Source organism: Pogoniulus pusillus, chromosome 6 (genome assembly GCF_015220805.1).
Source record: "Pogoniulus pusillus isolate bPogPus1 chromosome 6, bPogPus1.pri, whole genome shotgun sequence".
In the NCBI taxonomy this organism is placed as follows: Eukaryota; Metazoa; Chordata; class Aves; order Piciformes; family Lybiidae; genus Pogoniulus; species Pogoniulus pusillus.
Genome location: NC_087269.1, coordinates 37,204,144 through 37,227,027, shown reverse-complemented (window position 1 = coordinate 37,227,027; position 22,884 = coordinate 37,204,144). Strand labels below are relative to the sequence as shown.

The following is a 22,884-nucleotide window of genomic DNA, read 5'->3' as shown; positions in this document are numbered from 1 at the left end:
TAATGCAAGGAAAAATTGTTCCCCCAGAGGGGTTGTTGAGAACAGGCTGCCCAGGGCAGTGATAGATTCCCCATCCCTGGGGTGATCTAAAAGCTGTGGAGATGTTGTGCTGAGGGACATAGTTTTAGTGGTAGGCTTGGCAGTGCTGGGTTAATGGTTGTACTTGTTGATCTTAAAGGTCTCTTCCAATCAAAATTATTCTACATTTCCACAATCCTAGGATTTTATTTAAGTGTCAAGGGTTTAAGGACAGAACTAACGCTCCACACCTCTCAAAATGAAATCTAAACTCAAGGCAGGAGCCCACAACAGGACGAGGGCAGATGGTGGGGGGTGAAGTAAATTCCTGGGAACCAGGATGACATCTCCCTACAGCTACTGTAAAGCAGCAAGGACCATGGCTGCGGTTCCTTGAGCGAGCAAACACAGTACAAAGTTTTCATGACAGATGGCAGGATGTTTAGCTCCCTGAACTTAGATTGCAGTGCTAGGCTTAGTGTGCTAGAAGAAAAAAGGAAGAATTACAGGATAAAAAGTGAATTCTCAGTGATCCATCACAGAGTTGATGTTCACACAATGTTTGCGGTACCCTCGGCGTGCACAGAGATGCACACAGTGCTGCACTGTACACAGAGGATAAAAAGATACAAAATCCAGCCCCAAAAATTTGCACTAGGGTCATTTTCCCAGCTGCAGTTTGTTTTGTTACAATTTAATGCCTAGCCCACTTTCCCCTGCTGTCCCTGAGGGGTGCTGTGCAGCTCAGCAGCCAGCTGGTAGTTCTGAAAAACAAAGGTTTCCAGTGCTTAGAGCATCTCTTTAGTGTGTCCTTCAGTGACTAGGGTCATCATCAGCTGCTGGAAATATTTACCTCACACTTGAGAATGGTTAAAGCAGTAGCTGAATGCAGGCAGTGGCCAGAGCAGGCTACCTGAGTGTATGTATCTATATATGTAACACATACAGAACTGCACATTTTTTCTGTGGCCCCATGGGAGGTCTGGAGCAGGTTAAACCCAAATGGACTTGGTCCACTCCAGTCTAAAGCACAAAGTCTTGCCCAAAAGGGTGCAGAGCTGCTGACATGATGGTTATAAAGAGACTTTTGCCTACAAAGGAGTGACCCTTGGTGAGCATCAATGAAGGTGAGCAGCCCTTGCTTCCCTTAGGACAAAGGACACAATCAACCCTCAATCTTCAATTCTTCTACCTGGTTTGAGCCCCTGTGGTCCTGTCATGCTGTTGCCACATGCAGCACATCCAGGTGTTAGCATGCACACTGCAGACCTGTGGGGTGAGAAACTCAAAACTCTGTGGATCTATGGGAGCGCTGCAGTGCCCAGTGGCAAGGAGCAGCTCATCCAAGCAACGCTCATTCTGGGTAGAAAAAAAAGCCAAATCTCACATCCATCACTGCTGAGTGGAGCATCACTTGGCAGCCCTGCAGGTGCTGAGAGCTCTCCAGCAGCAAGGTGGGACTGACCTGAGACCAGAATGATGAAGCAGATGTTTGGTGGGCACATGGTGCTGGTGCACAATCAGTCTCAGGGGATATTTGGTGAGTAGACCCAATCAGGTAGCTACAGCCATCAGGGGAGCAGTGGATGCCTGTGTGGTCTTGTTCTGGAGGAGAACTGGAGACAAGCTTAGGAATGACTTCCATAAAGGAAAGAAAGTGGCTGAACATTTCCACACAGTATTTCTAAAACAGAACTTACAGTCACAGGATCATAGAATTGTTTAGGTTAGACAAAATCTTTAGGATCCTTCATTTCAACCACTAACCCAGCCATGGCAGAAGGACTGACTGAGCTGGTACCTTACTAAGACTAGTTCCCAGGTAGGACTGGAAACTTAAAGCCAGGAGCAGCAGAATTGGCTGGAGCCAAGCTGCCTGTGCCACCTTTCATAGCAGGACTAAACATGTCATGCCATGTCATGCTGCTCCTCACCAAAGCAACCACTGGTGGGTGAGTTGGAACTGTGGAGCTCAAGGCTGAGCACAGCCCCTAGCTTGGATTTTAATGAGAAGGGGTAGGAAACCCACATGTCTTGCTCCAGCCACATCTGCGTGCAAGATCCCACATGGAGAGAAAGAAAACAAACCTATCAGTCCCATGGACCTCACCAGCTTACTCCAGCCAGCAAAAAGCATTTCAGATCTCCTGAGCATCCTTGCCAGCACTGATGTGACCGAACACAACACAAATGAGCCAGACCCACAGGAAGAGGTTTATTCCCAACTGGACAGTGTGATCATTGCACAACATGTTGCAACGTTACCAGATTCTCAAGCCCTAACCTAAGGTGGTGCTGGACACGGGCTAAGCCTTGCCAAAATTGTGGTTCACAGCTTGCCAAGGTGGGGCTGGCCCTCTCCCCAGGGTTTTCATGCTACCTACAGCAAAAGACACACACAGGACCCTGTGCATCCCAGTCCAGGGCTTGCTGGCCTCCATCACCCCTCAAGGAGATCCTCCATTCCATCTCAGACACCTCAAAAGGCACAGAAAGAGTGAGTTAAAGAGAAAAGTCTCATCATGAAGCCCTAGATGGGGAATAACCTATCACTTCTGGGGAGAGCTAGTTTTGCTCCCTGTGCTGGCAGGGGCACAGCCCCAAGGGAAAGACATTCAAGACATGCTGGAGGACAGCAGGGTTGGTGTTGTCTTTGATGAGGTCAGTCATACTGTCAGCTAACTAATGAGTCAGTTACATAAAATGTTCAGCAACACTGGGTGTTCATTACCCTGGGAAAAGACTGGTTTTGCTTAATGTCAGATGGAGGTGGGAGAAGACAAAGTGGCCTCACAAAGAAACTGCATGTGAGAGATCCTCCTCGTTCCTTCCAATCATTCACAGTGCCACTGGTTTTACATCTGCTGGAGGATAATGTCAACTGCTTCAGCAAGGTTGTTCACGTAGGCATCAGGCTTCACATCAGGGTGGTTTTCATCACAAGGCCTGCAAAGGAGACAGAAGGGAAAGGCTGAGCAATGACAGGCTCCAATCAGGTCACATATCACCAGCTGCCATAGAGTGATTTGGGTTGGCACCTTGAAGATCATCTATTTCAAACTCCCCCATCAATCCCCCCATCCCCTTGCCAACCTTTCACTGGACCGGGTTGCTCAAGGCAGTCTGGCACTGAACACCTCCAGAAAGGGTTCATCCACAACTTCCCTGGGCAACCTGTTCCAGTTCCTCAACACACTCAGAGTGAAGGATTTATTCTGAATATCCAGTATAATTCTACCCCCTTCCACTTCAAAGCCATTCCCCCTCATCCTATTGCTACAAGCTCTGGTAAAAAGGCCCTCCAAGGGAACCAAGTGGCTTTTAGGAATACAGAAACACCTTTAGAACTGTGTTGTAAAATACTCATTTCTTTGCAACTATCCTTAATTTGAGAGGAGATCTTCAAAAAGTGATGAACAAAACTTCTCTGCATTTCACACCCTCAAACATGTTCCTTTCCTGGCTGACACATGAGAAGAAGACTTTTAAGAGCTGCTTGAAATGAACACTTCTATAAGAAATCCTCAGTGCTAGACCCATCACTCTTGGATCTATTAAAAGGATTTGGTGATTGGTATCTGTGCTGGCTAGACACAAATCCACCTGTACCTCAACTGCTAAATGGCAATCAGCAAGGAAATGCCCTGGATACACTAAAGGTGCACTGCAGAAGGTGTAGGTGCTGTATATGTGTGTGTGTATATACACTGCAGGAGAGCAAACCAGGAAATGTTATTTTTACCCCTTAGTCCAAATAATGTGTGATGACAACACACAGACTGTACAGCCACCGACTCCTAGCTCCAGTGAGGTTAATGTTCAAACTCTCCTTAGATCCTGGGCAGCTACAAGTTCACCCTTGCATAATGCCCAACCAGCTCCACCCCCCACAACATTGCTGGACTGGACCTGGGCTTCATTTTTATCTGCTGCATCCCTATTATTCATGCAAGCCAAATTACTTACCTTCTGCTTGCAGTTTGACACCCTACAGGGTTACAGCTGGAACCTAAAATCCTCTTCTGCTACCTGCGCTGCAGACAGATAGCCTCACTCACAACTCCAGGGTTTCATTAGTTTTAAAACAGCCAGTATATGCAAGTATCTATGAAATACCCTCACCTTCAGCAAGTTTGCAGACAACACTGTGTTGGGCAGGACCACTGATTTGCTTGTGGGTAGGCAGGCTCTAGAGAGGAACCTGGACAAGCTGGGTCAATTTGCTGAGGCCAACAGTATGAGAGTGAAAAAAAGACCAAGTGCAGAGTCTGTCACGCCACAAGAGCCCCACTGAACCCACAAGGCTTGGGTTAACAGTGGACTTGATGATCTTAGGAGTATCCTGCAACCAAAACAATTCTGATTCTAAAAATACTTTTACTTGTTATTCAGAAGACAAAGAGAGGAATACGCAGGCCTGACACAGCAGACATCTTCCCTCAGAGCAGATGAGGTGCAGCAGAGCCCATGTCTTCCTTAAACAACCCACCTCCAGACAGCACTGTGCATCCTTCCCATGGTGGGAACCAGCTCTGTGACACCAGTGTCCACACATCAACCATTCCTACCCCTGGACTTCATTTCAGCACATTTGCAGCTCTACTTTTGAGGCAAGTCACATATCACCTGGAGCAGGTCCAGGGAAGAGCTGCGAATACGATCAGAGGGCTGGAGTGTCCCTACTATGAAGGCAGGCTGAGAGTTGGGGCTGTTCAGCTGGGAGAAGAGAAGGCTCAGGGGAGATCTCAGAGAAGTACCTCAAGGTGATCTGCAAGGAGGCTGGGGAGGGCCTGTGGTGGTAGGATAAGGGGCATTGGCTTTAAGCTAAAGCAGAGCAGATTTAGGTTGGACACTACAAGGAAGTTCTTCACAACAAAGGTGGTGAAATACTAGAACAGAGTTGTGATTGAGGCCCCATCCCTAGAGATATTTAAGGTCAAACTTGATGGGACCCTCAGCAACGTGATCTAATTAAAAATGTCCCTACTTATTGCAGGGAGGATGAGAAGATTACCTTCGAGTGCCCCTTCCAACCCAATGCAGTCTATAATTCTATAATCTCAGATGACCTATACGCTGCCAGGTGGGAGGGAATGAAATAAATGTGACTGTCTGAATTCTAGGAAAGTAGAGAACTTGCACAAAACAAATTCCCCTTGCTCTCTTGCTCTCCCAAGGCCATGCCAAGGAGCTATTCTTCCTGTCAGTGCCACCCCAAAAGCTGTTTCAGGCGGCCTCTTCCCTTGCCTTGCACTTTGTAACTCTCACAACTGCACACAAATAGCAAAAAACAACCAAGTGATGCTTCTTCCATCCCCTCAGCTCAATGTTGCTCTTTTAAGCATCCATGGAAAGGAAGCTGCCAGCAGTAACCCAAACACTAATGCCAAGGAGCAGCACTCCAAATGTAGCAAACGATCCAGGGGCCCAAGTCTGGGTGCTAGAAGTGAGGTAGAAAAGAGCTGTGTCAGAAAACCTCCAGGCAAACCCAGGATGCTGGAAGATGAAGTTTTCATTTGCGGACCAAAGGGAGCAGAGCCCATGGCTCTACACCAGCCTCTCCTCCAGGGGATTTGGGATGTTTCCCAGGCAAAATCCCTGGTTATTAAGACTTTTAAGATAGCCTTCAGTGAAGCACTGCTCTGGAGCTCACTCCCCATTGTCCTGAGCATTGCTTCTGTGCATCAGAGCCTCCACGGACAGGGCAATTGGGTGCAGGTGGAAGCTTCAACCAGGAACAGATGTTGCTGTTTTGGTTTCAGCTTGGCTTCTCTTTTGGTGACCATGACCTTTTCTGCACTGCACAATGACAGACAGGTCCCAAAACTGACAGTGGAGGTCATTTTTTATTACTTTTCTCTTCCATAGTCCAGAAATAACCTCCCTTAAAAATATATTTAATTTGCTAGGTTGGTTGAGGAATAAAATTGCATTGAGCTAACTTTAAGACAGACTCCTTCTGCTTTGTTTTTTTTCCCACAAGGGACTCTGGCTACAGAGAAGATCATAAATCAAAATGACAGAAAATTGTATCCTGTAGCTGAATATTGAGCTGTCAGCAGTCTTGGCTGGAGCACAAACTCACTTGTAAAAAATCAGCTGCAGCCTTGGGAGATTCTCTTTTCAGCAAAACAGGGCTCCTTAGTTGCTGAGCACCACAGCCTGGATGTCTACACAAGGAACATCTTCCAGCCCAAGATGGCCACGATAGCCATGAAATGTGGCACTTTGTTTCTGTGTTGTCTCTTGGAAGAATATGTCCTTCAATAGAAGAAGCCACCCCAAATGATGTGTACCATACAATACATTAGAGATATGAAGTAACTTAAGCATAGACAGAGGTCTTGAGCCTTGGTAGCTACTCACGTCCATCAAACTGCTCAGGAGATGACTAAACATCCTCCTCACCCAGGGACCATTTATCACTGTCAGTGCTGCAGAAGCTAAGCAGCTATCTATAGCCCCATGTGCTCTGAGCCAGATTCTCCACCCATACTAAACTGGTTAGCTCAAATCAAGGCTTCAGCCTGAGACATCAAGGAAGCAGCAGGGTGCTGCAGAAGTTTTAACTCTTCACTTGGTAAGAGAAGTTCCAGCATGGTATCAGGGCTACTGACTAGCAGAAAGCAGCACCTTCTTTCTGGTGAAGCACAAAGCCAAATCCCAGGTCATAAGAGGCAGCAAAACACCAAATTGGATTCTACAAGAATAAGAAGGTTCACTTATTGTCTGGGTCAGATTCCCACTTGGATATGTTCTCTCTGGCAAGCTAAATTCCAAACCTAGGGCTGGCTAACAGTGATGGCCTCAAATTACCCTGACCTGCTAGGCCATTTTCTGTGATGCAGGTGACACTCTGTGAGGGATGAAGGGATCTACATTGGTTTGCATGATTCTTTGCAGGAACCACTGGAAGTCTTTCAAGCAAGTGAAGCAAATACATGCAGAAGAGTGCATTGCTAGGGACAGCATACAAAGATGTCCTAAAAAGTACAGACATTGAGTTAACCCTTTTCTTTCCCACGCCAGCTGGGATTCTAGGTTTAGTCTGTGGGTCAAGGTGGGCAATGGATGCTGCTGGCAACTGGCTATGAATGTCAATGTCACAGGGAACCACTATGCAAAGGGAATTGGAGCTGCAGAATATCTGTGAAGAAAAACATGTGGCTGGGTGCTGAAGGTGTCCTGCCAAGCCAGGAGCCAGTCATCCCACCGAGGCAAGGAGAGAGTGTCTGAGCACCACAGCCTCACATCATACTGTCCTAGGAAATAGGAAGTTCTTTACAATGAGTGTGGTGCCCAGAGACGTGATGAAGGCCTTATCCATGGAGACATTGGAGGTCAAACTTGATAAGCAACCTGATCTAGTTGGAGATGTCCTTTCTTACTGTCAAGGAGTTGGACAAGATGACTTTCAAGGGTCCCTTCCAACCCAGTGTGTTCTGTGATTCTGTTAAACTTCATGTACCAGTTGGAACAACTCTCAGCACCTCCCTTGAGCTCATTGCCAATAAAACATATGGAGTAGAAAAAAGGAAACAGCTGGATTACTGCAGGGACAAAATATTTATCAGATAAAAGCCTAAGGGGAGGCAGCTAACATAGATAATCATGGCCACTGGGATGGAAACAGCCCCAGAATCCAGCTGAACCCAAGACCTGCTGAAACTTGACTTCAGGGAACCAGAGCAGATGGGGATTGATCAATGCATGATCAGCATCACAGGTTAAAATTAGCTTTTGCACAGTCCTTTAAAAATAGGGGTGGGCAGGAAAAACAGCACACAGGGCCAAAGCAAGGCACCAAAGTTAATTTGAAGAAGACAAATGATGTCACATTCCAGCATCTGGAGCTGCAGTCATTTGGCAAACCTGATCTGCAAGACTCTGTGTCCCACCATCAATGACCTTCCCAGCTTTCTGCAAGCCCACCAACTCTCCCCCTGTAGAGGTATTTCTCTGGGTCACCACACAGATTTCCCACTCACTCCTCAATTAAACACCATATACTCCTGCTGCATCAAATTAGATGTCAAAAGCTTGAACCCCTTTCCCCTGGTGGTGTGTTCTTCGGGGACTCTCACCACAGCTGTGAAGCGCAGGAGACAGTTTAACAAGATTTTCTTCATGAGGAATGTAAGCAGACACTGTAACATTTACTAGTTGTCTTGCACAGATGCAATAATTTTACTTGGTGCCACAAGTGAAACTTTTGTTCTTGTAAAATGTGCAATTTAATCAGCTTGGCACCAAAAACCCAAATAAATCAGAGTGACTGACAGCACACTGATGGGCAGGTGATGAATGGCTGTAGAGCACGTTTCCTGATATAACAATGAGAGGCAAACCTGCATCAAAGCTACTAAATGCACCCAGTGTTGGAACAGGTCCCAGAGCTTCAGGGAACCACACACCTGGCCCCCATATGTCATAGAATCACAGAACAGAATCACAGAACACTGAGATTGGAAGAGACCTTTGAGATCAAGTCCAACTGCTCACCTAAAGCTCACAATCCCACTGCTACTGCTACACTACTACCCCTAAACCATGTTCCTAAGCACCATATCCGTATGTCTTTGAAATAACTCCAAACTCCTCTCTGAGCAGTCTGTTCCAATGCCTGATAACCCTTTCTGGTTTTCCTAAGACCTATCCTGATCATCCATTGGCAAAACTTGAGGGCAGTTACAGACAGATCTTCCTGGAAAAGGAAGAGAAGTTTTCGTGCTTAAAACACTAGGTTTTGGAGAGCTCCTGTGACAGCATGCATGACTCACGGCAGAACTTCTGTCCTCATAAAGTGGCTAGCACCTTCCTTTGTTCTCTTCTGCTTTTGCTTGGAGATCTGGTCACTATCAACAAACGCTCCTAACCACAAGCCCTATGAGGAGAGGCTGAGGGAGCTGGGATTGTTTAGCCTGGAGAAGAGGAGGCTCAGGGGAGACCTTGTTGCTGTCTACAGCTACCTGAGGGGAGGTTGTGGCCAGGAGGAGGTTGCTCTCTTCTCTCAGGTGGCCAGCACCAGAACAAGAGGACACAGCCTCAGGCTGCGCCAGGGGAGATTTAGGCTGGAGGTGAGGAGAAAGTTCTTCACTGAGAGAGTCATTGGACACTGGAATGGGCTGCCCGGGGAGGTGGTGGAGTCGCCGTCCCTGGAGCTGTTCAAGGCAAGATTGGACGTGGCACTTGGTGCCATGGTCTAGCCTTGAGCTCTGTGGTAACAGGTTGGACTTGATGATCTGTGAGGTCTCTTCCAGCCTTGGTGATACTGTGATACACAAGCCACGTAGAAGAGAATGCCTTCTACACTGCTGCCTAAGTTAATGGCCTCTAGAGACAACCTTGCCATGCGATCTCTTCTTGGCCAATACACCTGCAAGTGTTCCAGGCCCATCAAACCCATGTTAGAAACCTCCAGCAACCTCCACTGTTCATTTTCTTGCCACTCAGAGCTGCAAATACAGCTAATTATGTTTAACTGCAATTCATTTAAATTCAAGGATCCACAAACACGTAGAAATTAACAGCCAAATTGTTTGCTGACACGTGAGAGAAGTCTGTGAACTGCCCTCTTAACTGTGTCTCTTTATGTTTAACTGCTGCAGCTTGAACTGAGCAGAATAAACCAGCTTAGGTGCAACACCTCCCCAGGCAAAGTACTTCAACGTACAGGAAAATGCAAAGATCAAGGGGATAGGGAGTTACCTTTCTGCATAAATTACTTTTAAAATAATGGGGTTTTAAATTAACAAAAATCTTGGCAAATAGTAGCAAATATTTCCCAGATCCTTGTTTTACTGAATTTTAAGGCACTTCCCAGGATGAACTTCAAATGTTTATGTGCTGAAAATTGGAGTTTTGTGGTAATTTGTTTCTAATCAGTTGGCTGCACAGTGATGCTCAACGGGCTCAGAGACAGTTCGAGAAAGAGCTACTTAGAAGAGGATGCTGAGAGTACTGTCAGGGCTAAAACAACAGTATGGGGGGTGCTTGGCATCCCTGCTGCAGTTTGCTGTACCAAGTCTATCCACTATGTGTTGTTAAATAGACAGTTGCCAAGATCTGGGGTAGGATAGCACACTACAGAGAAAGAAGGTCAGAAATGGTAACTGTAACTGCAGATAGGAAGTGAGGCTGTGTGAAAATAAAGAAGTGAAAGGAAGAGCAGTGATCAGGGCAGATCACAAAACAGACACTGGCAGTGTCAAGGTTCCATAGATATTGTATGTAAAGCTTGGGAGAAGGTCAACATCAACACTTCTTTTCACAGTCATAACCTTTACTTGCATCAGCTACAAGTTATCCATCCCTTGAATAATGCAAATTCTTGCCACATCTGCAGGAGGCACCACACCAACCAGGCCTGGAACATACAACACTGAGGAAGCAGATGAGACAAACAGTTGTTCTCTTCCACTCATCCCTATGTATTTTCTCTCTCAATCATTCTTTGGAGATGAAAAGTCCTGAAAGTCTTTGTACAGGCTGCAGGTTGGACATACACAGGTTCATCTCTTAAGAAATGCAGGACAGTGATGAGAAGAGATGATGCCAAGTGCTGCTGCTAGGACAGAGGGTACTGATGGCTAAATGCTCTCATATAATTATGCCAGAGCACGAGATTACTAGAACTGACTTCCTTCCACCTCCTCCAAAACCTCTCATGTAAAAATGCACTGGAAAGTCGATCTGGATTGAACAAATATTTAAACAAGAAGAGCACTGATGCTGAGGCATCTGGGCAGCAATTTTCCTTGTCAGAACTGCAGAGCTCTGTCATCTTATAAAGGAAAAGCAGCTCACCAGGAGCCAGGCATTAAAAAGTCTGTGCTATGGTGGAGAGGGAGCAGCGCACATGCTTGTTCTGGTTTTGGACTGGTTCCCAGACCATTTGTCTCCACATATGGCCTGTGGACAGCTGGCTGCTATGAGGATGGAGGGCACTCAAACAGCTCCTTCTGCCACACAGGGCTCTGGTGCCTTCTCTGCCCATGCTGAAGGCATTGTGTGTGCTCTCAGCTGGGATCTCCTCTAGTCCCATCCAACCCTGAATCCAAAGGTTAAGCCACCATGGCTTAAAAGCCAATATGGTTTGGTGGTTGGGATGACAGATACTTCAGACTCCTCAGAGAAGAATCAAGTAGAAGTGGGTTACCATCATCCTTAACCTCGTGGGCAGCCTTTTAATTCATCTCATGCAGTGAGAGCATGTACTGATAATGTTTGTGCAACATACAGAGTTAGGCCAACCAACAGCTGGAGCAAGCAAATAAACTCTAGAGAACATAAAATGTTTCTGCTTCTGCAGAGGTGCACATTTGGTTCTCAATCACCTGGGTTACTCCTGTCACACTGGCCCAGACCTACATCACCCAGCACTGTTTGTCCAAAAACAAGATGCTATGCCCAGGCTGGTCACCCGAACCTCTTCAGAACCCTTTCCCTCAGGACAGACAGATCTTGCTGAGGTGAAAGGAAGGAGTATTCATAGAATCAATGCATCATTGCTTAGGTTGGAAAAGACCTTTAAGATCAAGTCCCATCATTCACCCAGCTCAGCTTTTAACAACCATTAAGCTATCACAAGCAAGCATTCATCTCATGTTCATCCTGTCTTCTTAGATAACAAGCCTGGAGAGGAAATATGCTCTGGAGGACATGAATTTTTTTTTCCTACTATTTGAACCAGATGACAAGCTCATACCCCAGAATTAGTTCTTTGACAACCTGGGTGAGGTGTAAAGAATATGGTCTAACTTTTAACTAAAGTTTATCTGAAGCTAACCATACCTAACCTTACCTCTTGCATTACTGCGGTCTGCGAGCACACAGTGGAAACAAACCATATATTCTTGTTAAGTCCAGTGGCCCCCAGGTTAGATGGGGGTGGACTGAGAGATCAGAAGCTCTGCACATATGGATGCACCTAGTTTGTAATGCAAGCACACCACAGATGTTTTCAATAACAGCAAGTCTCTCTCTCTCCCCGCCCCCCTCCCAAAAGTTAAGTGTACATTTGCTGTTTGCTGAGAAAACCTGAGAACTGCCCCTGCTTTGCCAAACCATCCAGTCTGACAGGGTGTTTGCAAGCACCGTGAGACTCAGCTCTGCCTGTCTGGATTAATTATTGATGACCTGCATGGCTGTGCCAAATGACCTTACTCAGTTCAGTAGAAAACAATTTTAAACGCCCCTGAGAAAGAATTTGGACATCAATATTTTCTTTGTGCACACAGACGAACAGATGTGCATCTTAAATGCAACTGATGCATTAATGGGACTTAATATTCCCACTCTCGTGTAAGGATTACATTTCAAGGGCTGAACTGGAAGCTCAGTGGCGCTCAGGCATCTTACTCCGTTAGGTATTTTTGAAGACCTTAACCTAAGAGAGTATTTTATTGCTTTCCTTTAATCTGTTGCTTACAAAATCCATATGAAACATGTAAAATGAATGCTGGCTTATACCCTTGCAAAGCTTTGCAGGGAGATTTAAGTTGCATCCAGATAGGAGCAAGAAAGGAGCTCTGCAGATTATAAGAGAAAAGAAGTCTTAAGATTTCAAATGCTGTTTGGAGAAGTTTAATTTTGAAAGCATTAGGCCAAATCTGCACTGATAATGTAACCCTCCAGACAAGACACTCCAAGATACAGCATTTTAAAAGACTCTCTCACCAAGAAAGAATTTGAGCTACTCTAAGGAGAATAATATTTATCTTCAGATGGTGCTCACTGCATCAGTCTTAATTTCAGATGAGATTGAAACTATGAGGTATCCATGCCACTCCCAGGAAACTCCAGCAGACAGACAAACACACAGCCAGCTCTGCTTCCAAAGGGCAGAAACAGACAATGCACACAGGGGTTGGGAACCAGCACCTCCCTCCTCACAAAGTTTGGCATGTGAGAAGCCAAAATGCACCTACATGGCAAAATCAAGACACGCTCCACATCTTTGGCCACCAAGTTTCTCAGCCTAGGCAAGGCAATGACAGGGACATGTAGCAGAACCTGTCCCTGGGATCTCTGACTGACTTTTCCTTCCAGGCCAGACAGGAATACTACATCCAGGCTCACCACATTCAAGGATGTCAGGAAGCTGCCAGTTTCTAAGTAACTTCATGCTATTAACTGATGTAACAGAGGGAATATATATTTGGACTAAGACCTAAGCTTTAAGTCAGTACTCAATTTGTACACTCTGAAAGTGCTCAGAGCCACGTAAGCACCCACAGCCCTCCCAAACAACTCCAGCAGGCTCCTCAAACTTCTGCCCCTTTCAAAGCAGAAACTTTACTACAGTTATTCCAAATTCTGGCTTATTTGCTTAAGCCATTCTGTAACTGAGAGTGGTTAAATCTTGTCTGCACTTAGCCTGTACCTGAAGCTAAGCCATAGCAGTTGCTCTGAGCCAGTCATCCCTCTCAGCAGAAAAAGAGAACTGGGCAAAGGAAAGAAGAACCACAGGTTGAAATGAAAACAGATTTCCTGAGACAACTAAACTAATACCAATATGAAGTGTATAAAGTCATACTTAGCCCAGCAAAGGTATGACGATCGAAATAAATGGAAAGGCAGTCATCAGAAACAGGAGAAAGAAGAGATGCAGGACCAGCAGGAGACTAAGCAAGAGCCCAAGCAGAAAATCCACCTCTATTCAACAAACTTCACCCTTTAAGACTGAGAGGGACATTTATGATCTGAGATACTACCTGTAGCAAACTCAGGTCAGCTGCCCTGGCTGACTCCGAACTGCTCATCGCCTGCAAACCATGGCTGGCCTAGGATTCTGCCCCAGCAAAACTAGAACATCTCTTTGGAGGCTTGCATGCTTTAAATGCCTGTCTACCTTTGCTTCCATGACCACATTGCTAAGGAGATGTGATTTTATTCACCTAGCAATATTTATGCTAATAAACACACCTACAGATCATAGAATCACAGAATCATGGAATGGTTTAGGTTGGAAGGGAACTCAAAGCTCATCCAGTTCCAACCCCTTGCCATAGGCAGGGACACCTCCCACTAGAACAGGTTACTCAAGGCCTCATGCACTCTGGCCTTGAACACCTCCAGGGAGGGAGCAGCCACAGCCTTCCTGGACAATCCATTCCAGTGTCTCACCACTCTCACTGTTAAGAACCCTTTCCTAACATCTAGTTTAAATCTCCCCTCTTCCAGTTTAAACCCATTACCTCTTGTCCTGTCATTACAAGAAGTTGTCAATAGTCTCTCCTCAGCCTTCCTGTAGGCCCCCTTCAGATACTGGAAGACCACTATAAGGTCTCCTTGAAGCCTTCTCTTCTCCAGGCTGAAGAGCCCCAGCTCTTGTAGCCTGTCCTCATAGCAGAGGAGCTCCAACTCTCTGATCATCTTCACACAGTATCACAGTATCATTAGGGTTGCAAGATGGCCCTCTGGACTCACTCCAACAGTTCAATGTCCTTCATGTGTTGGGGGCTCCAGAACTGCACACAGTACTCCAGGTGTAGTCTGACAAGAGAAAAGGAGAGAATCACCTCCCTTGCCCTGCTGGCCACACTTCTCTTGATGCAGCCCAGCACACAGTTGCTGTTTGGGCTGCACATGCACACTGAGACTGTAGCAGACTCTTACTGTGATGTCACCTTCCCTTGCCTTCCCTTTAACCTTTAGCCATAAGCTCTCTGGTTTTGTATTGCACATCCCCAGGTGGAGCTCCATGGACTCTAGTTTGTCATTGATGTAGAGGGCAACATCCCGGAAGATGAGCCGACGAGGGAGGCAGCCAGGCTGGATGGGCAGGGAGCTGCTGAAGGAATTAAAGATTAAAAAGAGAGTGTATCACCTTTGGAAAAGAGGGGAGGTGTCCCAGGAGAAGTTCAAGGAGGTTGCTAGGTGTTGTAGAGGAAAAATTAGAGAGGCAAAAGCCCACTTGGAGCTCAGGCTGGCCACAGCTGTCAAGGAAAATAAAAAGTGTTGCTTTAAATATATGAATGGCAAGAGAAGGGCCAAGGACAACCTCCAGTCCTTACTAGATAGAGATGGGAACATAGTGACAAAGGATGAGGAAAAGGCAGAGGTGCTTAACACCTTCTTTGCCTCAGTCTTCACTAGTGGGACAGGTCATCTCCAGGACAGTTGGACTCCTGAAGTGGTGGATGGAGTCAGGGACCAGTACAGTCCCCCTCTGATCCATGAGGAAGCAGTAAGGGACCTGCTGCGTCATTTGGATCCTCACAAGTCCATGGGACCGGATGGGATCCACCCTAGGGTGCTGAGAGAGCTGGCAGCTGAGCTGGCCAAGCCACTCTCCATTATTTATCAGCAGTCCTGGCTCACTGGAGAGGTCCCTGAAGACTGGAAGCTGCCAATGTGATTCCCATACACAAGAAGGGTCGTAAGGAGGAGCCAGAAAACTACAGACCTGTGAGCCTGACCTCAGTGCCAGGCAAGGTCATGGAACAGGTCATCTTGGGTGCCATCACAAAGCACCTACAGGATAGCCAAGGGATCAGGCCCAGCCAGCATGGGTTTAGGAAGGGCAGGTCCTGCCTCACCAACCTGATCTCCTTTTATGATCAGGTTACCTGCCTGGTGAATGTGGGGAAGGCTGTGGATGTAGTCTACTTGGACTTCAGCAAAGCCTTTGACACTGTCTGCCACAAGAAGCTCCTAGCCAAGCTGGCAGATCATGGTTTGGACAGATTCACTCTGTGCTGGATCAAGAACTGGCTGGATGGCAGAGCTCAGAGAGTGGTGGTGAATGATGCCACATCCAGTTGGCAGCCAGTCACAAGTGGTGTTCCCCAAGGATCAGTGCTGGGCCCAGTCCTGTTCAATATCTTTATTGATGATCTGGACGAGGGCATTGAGTCCAGCATCAGTAAGTTTGCAGATGACACCAAGCTAGGAGCAGGTGTTGATCTGTTGGAAGGTAGGAGAGCCCTGCAGAGGGACCTGGACAGGCTGGATGGGTGGGCAGAGGCCAATGGGATGAGATTTAACAAGGCCAAGTGCAGGGTTCTGCACTTCGGCCACAATAACCCCAAGCAGTGCTACAGGCTGGGGACTGAGTGGCTGGAGAGCAGCCAGGAGGAAAGGGACCTGGGGGTACTGATAGATAGTAAGCTGAAGATGAGCCAGCAGTGTGCCCAGGTGGCCAAGAGAGCCAATGGCATCCTGGCCTGCATCAGGAACAGTGTGGCCAGTAGGACAAGGGAGGTTATTCTGCCCCTGTACTCAGCACTGGTCAGGCCATACCTTGAGTACTGTGTCCAGTTCTGGGCCCCTCAATTCAAGAAAGATGTTGAGGTGCTGGAGCATGTCCAGAGAAGGGCAACGAAGCTGGTGAGGGGCCTGGAACACAAATCCTATGAGGAGAGGTTGAGGGAACTGGGCCTGTTTAGCCTGGAGAAGAGGAAGCTCAGGGGTGATCTTATTACTGTCTACAACTACCTGAAGGGGCATTGTAGCCAGGTGGGGGGTGGCCTCTTCTCCCAGGTAACCAGCAATAAAACAAGGGGACACAGTCTCAAGTTGTGCCAGGGTAGGTATAGGCTGGATGTTAGGAAGAAGTTCTTCACAGAGAGAGTGATTTCCCATTGGAATGGGCTGCCCAGGGAGGTGGTGGAGGCACCGTCCCTGGGGGTCTTCAAGAAAAGACTGCATGAGGCACTTAGTGCCATGGTCTAGTTGATTGGATAGGGCTGGGTGATAGGTTGGACTCGATGATCTTGGAGGTCTCTTCCAACCTGGTTGATTCTATGATTCTATGATTCTATCCCCTCCCCTTCTCCCCTGCCTGTCCCTCCTGAAGAGTGTATAATCATCTATCCCCAAGCTCCAATTATGAGATCCATCCCACCGTGTCTCAGTGATGCCAATGACATCATAACCCTGTAGACTTGCACATGTTTGCAATTCTTCCTGTTTGCTCCCCATGCTCCTTGAGTTAGAGGCATTTCAGCTGTGCCTTTATTGGAGCTGACTTACTGACTGATTTTCCCTTACCCTGATCTTTGGGAACTCTCTTCTCAGTCTGTACTCCAATCCTAGGGTCAGATCCCACCTGTCTATGCTCAGGCACCTCTGTAGCTATCAACCTATCTCTACCCCTCATGTCATCACTACCACATGACGTTTTCCTGCTGGCAGCTACTACCTGAAGGGGATCTGGCTCATCTCTGAAAGAGTTTGACTGTGTTATTTTGACCCCAGCATGCTTCTGGGCAGCAGGTTGAGAGCCCATACTAGTCCCCCATTGCTCCCACACTGGTGTGTCTTCCCATACCTTGCCACATGGAAGCCTGATGACTTTATCCCCCTCCCCCTTCACATCCCATTTAAAGTCCTGTCAATTAGCCTTGCAAGCTCCTCTGCAAAGATCCTCTTCCCCCTTCAAGAGAGGTGTCTCCTGTTTGGTGTCAATAACCCTGGTGCTGTACAGATCATACCACTGTCAAAGAACCCAAATTTATGGTGATGACACCATCCATGGAGCCATGTATTAAAAGACTGTATGCAGCTGCTTCATCCAGTGTCTCTGCCAACAGCTGGAATAATAGAGGAGAAGATGATTTGTGCCCCTGAGTCTTGTACCACTCGTCTCAAGGCCCTGAAGGCTTTTTTGATTGTTCTGGGACTATCAGTCATTATTTCTTCTCCTCCTACATGAAAGATCAGTAATGGGTAGCAGTCTATAGAGCATACCAGGCAAGGAATTTCCCTAGCAACGTCCCTCACCCGGGCTCCAGGTAGGCAGAACACCTCCCTGTGAGAGGGGTCTGCCTGACATATTGGTGCCTCTGTTCCTCTCAGACAGCAATCCACAAAACTATCACTCTCCTTTTTTTTCTCTGTTGCACTAGTCCTAATTCTTAGTGCTGGCTTTCACATGCTGAGCAACTGAGCAATTGTATGTACCCATACAGCACCATTTGCATGAAAGCCATGAGCTTTTGGACAAGGGAGTATCCATTTCTATCTGCGTGGGGCCTACGCCAATGGTGATGCTGAACTTCTCCCACAATATCTTTTTCTTCTTTTAAATACCAGATTTCCATGCATCATTCTGAACTCTGCCAGTGGTTGTTCTACAGTGAGGATTACACAAGCAAGGGAAACAGCTCCTTCAAATCCTCAATTATACAAATCCCCAGGTGGGAGCCCACAGAGCTGTTTATTTTTCAGAGCCTGTAACAGCTGCTTCAAGTGATGAAGCTGAGCAGCAACTTTGCTTTTTGCTTTGTTTTTGTGATGAGAACACCAGGCCCACCTGGCTGCTGGGCAGGTAATGAAACAAGCCTTGGGCCATGAGCCTGCAGCTTCTGGGTTACTGTATGGAGCTGCTGAAGAAAGAGATCCTAAATCCAAGAGCAAACAATACAATCTTGTATAGACCAGCAATAGGAAGCCCACATTGGGCCCCCCCCCCTTTTTTTTTTCTAACTAGCAATGGAGAGCCCAGGCTAGGCTACCTCCCTCCAAAGAAATGCAGGATGTCCTCTGTTGTTTATATCCACAAAGATGAGAAGCTGTTCAAAGAATTATGACATGCTGCCTTTATGGACCATGCTTCACCCAAGCATCTCGAGCCCTTTGGAGGCATAGCAGATGTGCAGCACCACTGCCCTGGAAACACACTTACTGCAGCCACGCAGAGATGGCCACAGCATCTTCCTTCTTCTCCTGGCTCTCTTCCACCTGGTCTGCACATCAGGAAGGAGCTGAGGAAAGCTAGCCAGCACATTTTTCAAGGTGTCAAACCACATCTACGTTTGTGCTTAAGAATGGATTACGGAAAGTATGCTCAGCTAACATTGTTAGTGCAAGTATTAAATCCTCAGTGCTCCTGGCACTCAGCCCTCTGCTTGAACCAGAATAGGCCAAGGTTTATACCCACTTCCTTCCAGCTTCGAGTTACAGCTCCTCAAATGAAGGTTGCTGCTGTGTCCAACTTGCTGTGTGCTACAGCACAGATGTACTGCAGACTCAGCATGAACACTTGACCCCACAGAAGCCTTCCAGAGTTGTCCCAGTCAAGACAACAGGGATTTTGTTCTATGTTCTCAAATCCCCAATTTGAAATGACTGAAGAGTGTAGCCAGCAGGTCAAGAGAGGTTCTCCTGCACCTCTTCTCTGCCCTTGTGAGATGTCCAGTTCTGGCTCCCCAGCTCAAGAAAGACAGGGAACTTCAGAAGGTAGTCCAACGGAGGTCCACAAAGATGATGAGGGACTGGAAAATCTCTGACAAGGAAAGGCTGAGAGACCTGGGACTGTTTAGCCTGAGGAAGAGCAGACTGAGAGGAGATCTTATGAATGCTGATCAATATCTAAGGTGTGGTGGCCAAGAGGGTGGGGCTGGGCTCTTTTCAGTGGTGCCCAGTGACAGGACAAGGGATAAACAAGAACACAGGAAGTTTCACTTAAACATAAGGAAAAACTTCTTTCCTAAGAGGATGCTGGAGGTCTGGGCCAGACTGCCCAGAGAGGGAAGTCATGGTGTCTCCTTCTCTGGAGAGATTCCAAACCCACCTATATGAGTTCCCACGCAACCTTATCCAAGTGAACATGCTTTAGCAGGTGGTTGGACTAGGTGATCTCCAGAGGTCCCTTCCAACCCCTGCCATTCTGTGATTCTGTGACTGATGAATACTCAGGATGGAGCAATAAAGCATTTGGGACATTTGATTTCAGCTCACAGTGTTGTAGCCCATAAGCTCTGCACCGGTAAGGTCTATGTCCTGTACTGAACTCGCACAGCCTCCAGCACCATCTTCTCCATCAGTCTCCAGCTGCCATTTCCATAAATGTCACAGCTAACAAATCCTGAGATCACCTCTAAATAGCTTCTTTAAAATAGGTTGTGTGGGACTAAGTACTTCCCATGGCAGTTATTTACTGACTATCATTCACACATGCAGACCACAGCTTGAAACCACAGAATCATCGGGACTCTGGTGCTACTGGGTTTGTACCGCACACAGCACGCTCAGAACAATGACACCAGGCACCATCACTTTGTTTTCAGGCCCTGCCACATTCATCCTCAGAAGGCCAAGATGGTTTCTCAGTCAGTCCTTCACGAACTCCAAGACCTAGAAGTCAACAATCAGACTGTGTAAGGTGCCCAAAAGAGCTGTGAATGAAAGAAGGGAATGAGACCTCCACCTCCAAAGCAACACATGATGGAAGATTTCTCCGCTGCAGGTATTTGAGCTCTCTCAAAGGCAAACTGAGAGTCTGCAGGGCATGGGAGAGATGGGAGAGCACAGAACTGCATTTTTAATGACAGCCTCAAAGCACCAGTAAGGTGCACCAGTCCAGCTTTCACTGCTGTACTACTTGCTTAGGGACAGTATTTACTATTTCTTAGATCAGACTGGAACTATTTATTTCTTAAATACTAAATTAACAAAAAAGACTTGCAGGCTTAAAGGAGAGGAGGAAAAACCTCAAATAAACAAAAACAGTGGCATGGAGACTACTTTACCTTCTCAGTGTCTCAGCATTTGCTTTATCTGAGCATTTATGTGGAAACTAGTTTCTTACCCTTACATCAGCTTTAAATGAAGTGCAATCCTTTAGAGAATCAGAAGCCCACAACACTGGTTTTAGCTGTGGACCAGGTGCTTCTGTAACCTAACCTGGCTTGAACTCAAGTTTATTTATGTTGCTTGCTTTGAGAAAATCTACTACTTAAAATAGTTCAAAGGAGTGCTTTGTACTAGAGGTTGAACAGCCAAGCAGACTGCATTCTCTGCACCTATTGCTAAATTCTTGCAAGGCATCTTAGGGTGGAGATATTTGTCTACAAAATTAAAACCAGCCAACCAAAGCCAATCCCTTTCCAACTACATTTAAGACACACAGAACAATCTCTGGATAGCTCACCAATCCTTTCTGCTCTTTCTTCCCAGTCTACAGTGAAGCAGTAGCTTGACATGTAGGCTTGGAGTGTTTATGTAAGTGCAATAAAGATACTTTTGAAAGCAATCACCCAAGCTCTTGTGTGGAAAGGACTTAACTAGATCATAAAGACAGACTTTATCTTCATTAAGTAAAACATTAAAGGAAGTGTTCTAACTTACAGCACTATACATTAATGCTCAGCAGTGTAAGTGGTTTAATTACCTGTTGCTTTCCCACCATAAATTACAAGCAGCAATTAATGGAAAACCTTCCTCCAGACCTGTTTATGCACCTTCTCTCACATTTCATGCTGGATGGAAACAGCAGGGCAGCTTGGAGTTCCCCAAAGTCCATACAAATGGGCATGTCTTGAGCAAGCAATGAACATTTCAGAATACCAAACATGTGGTGCAAGCTCTTTCAAGAATCTCACTAAATATGCAGCACGCTGCAGGTTTTATGACCGCTTATATCTGTATTTACTAACTAGCCAGTGCCAGTTGAAGATGTTCTCTAGTGATCTATACAACAGTAGGACAGAATATATGATGACAAGTCTTATACGGAGCAGCTGAGGAAATTGGGGTTGTTTAGCCTGGAGAAAAGAAGGCAGAAGGGAGGTCAGCTCACTCTCTACAAGACCCTGAAAGGAGGATGGAGTAAGGTGGGGTCAGTCTCTTCTCTTAAGCAAAAAGAGGAAATGGTCTCAATTTGCACCAGGGGAGGTTTAGGCTGAATATCAGAAAACATCTCCTCCCTGAAAGAGTTGGGAAGCCCTGGAACAAGATCCCCTGGGAAGTGGTGGAGTCATCATCCTTAGAGGGATTTTAAAAAGACATGTAGATATGGTGCTGATGGAGATGGTTTAGTGGTGACTTGGCAGTGCTGGGTTAACTGTTGGACTTAATGACAATTATACAGCTGTCTCCCAAGCAAAATCATAGAATGGTTCAGACTGGAAGGGAACTCAAAGCTCATCCAGTTCCAACCACCTGCCATAGGCAGGGACACCTCTCACTAGAACAGGATGCTCAAGACCTCATCCAACCTGGCCTTGGACACTTCCAGGGAGGGAGCATCCACAATCTCCCTGGGCAACCTGCTCCAGTGTCTCAGCACACTCACTGTAAAGAACCCTTTCCTAACATCTAGCTTAAATCTCCTCTCTTCCAGTTTAAATCCATTACTCCTCATCCTGTCATTACAAGACCGTGTAAATAGTCCCTCCCCTTGTAGGCCCCCTTCAGATACTGGAAGGCCACTACAAGGTCTCTTCAAAGCCTTCTCTTCTCCAGGCTGATTCTATGATTCTGTATCTATGAACCCTCCTATTTTTTGGAGCTGAACAATACTCATATCCAAATACATTTTTCACTTCCAAACACAAGGTGCTTCCTCAAACCTTCAAAAACTCCACCCGTGTCTCATAAAATCATAGGATCACAGAATCATTTCAGATGGAAAACACCTTAAAGATCATCCAGTCCACCTATTATCTTTACCAAGTCTGATACTAAACTTGTCTCTCAGCACCACATCTCTGCCTCTTTTAAATACCTCCAGAGATGTGGATTCAACCACCTTTCCGGCCAGCCTGTTCCAGTGTTTGAGAACCTTTCAGTAAAGAAGTTTCTTCTAATATCCAATCTAAACCTCTCTCCTTGTACATCTTTGTGCACTTTAGAATACTGCTTTAAAAAAAATGTTTGAGAAGATGTGTGTAGGCCCCCAGAACAGATACAACCAGGCACTGCTGGGACCATGATTCCCTCCACATTCCCTCCAAATCCAAGCCCTGTCTTGTAAGGGAGCTTCACTGCTCTGTAAAGTCAGGTGTGAAAACCTTTTACAGAGGAGGGTTTAAATCCCAAGAAATAGTGCTAACTCCAACCCAGGCTGGAGAGCCTCAGCTTGAAGAAAAAGCTCTGAAAATTTGCTGCTTAGGCATCCTTCTGCTGCAAAACCTAACA

The 22,884-nt window shown here is 46.5% G+C and overlaps 1 protein-coding gene across 1 annotated transcript in view; it reads right to left on the bottom strand.

Annotated features, from left to right (window-relative positions):
- Positions 1-2,209: 2,209 nt before the first annotated feature.
- Positions 2,210-22,884, bottom strand: part of LHPP (phospholysine phosphohistidine inorganic pyrophosphate phosphatase) — a 110,219-nt gene continuing 89,544 nt past the window's right edge. Inside the window, exon 7 of the mRNA XM_064145278.1 lies at positions 2,210-2,964. Coding sequence (XP_064001348.1) covers positions 2,874-2,964 — 91 coding nt within the window. The 3' untranslated portion in view covers positions 2,210-2,873. The remainder of the gene's footprint in view (positions 2,965-22,884) is intronic.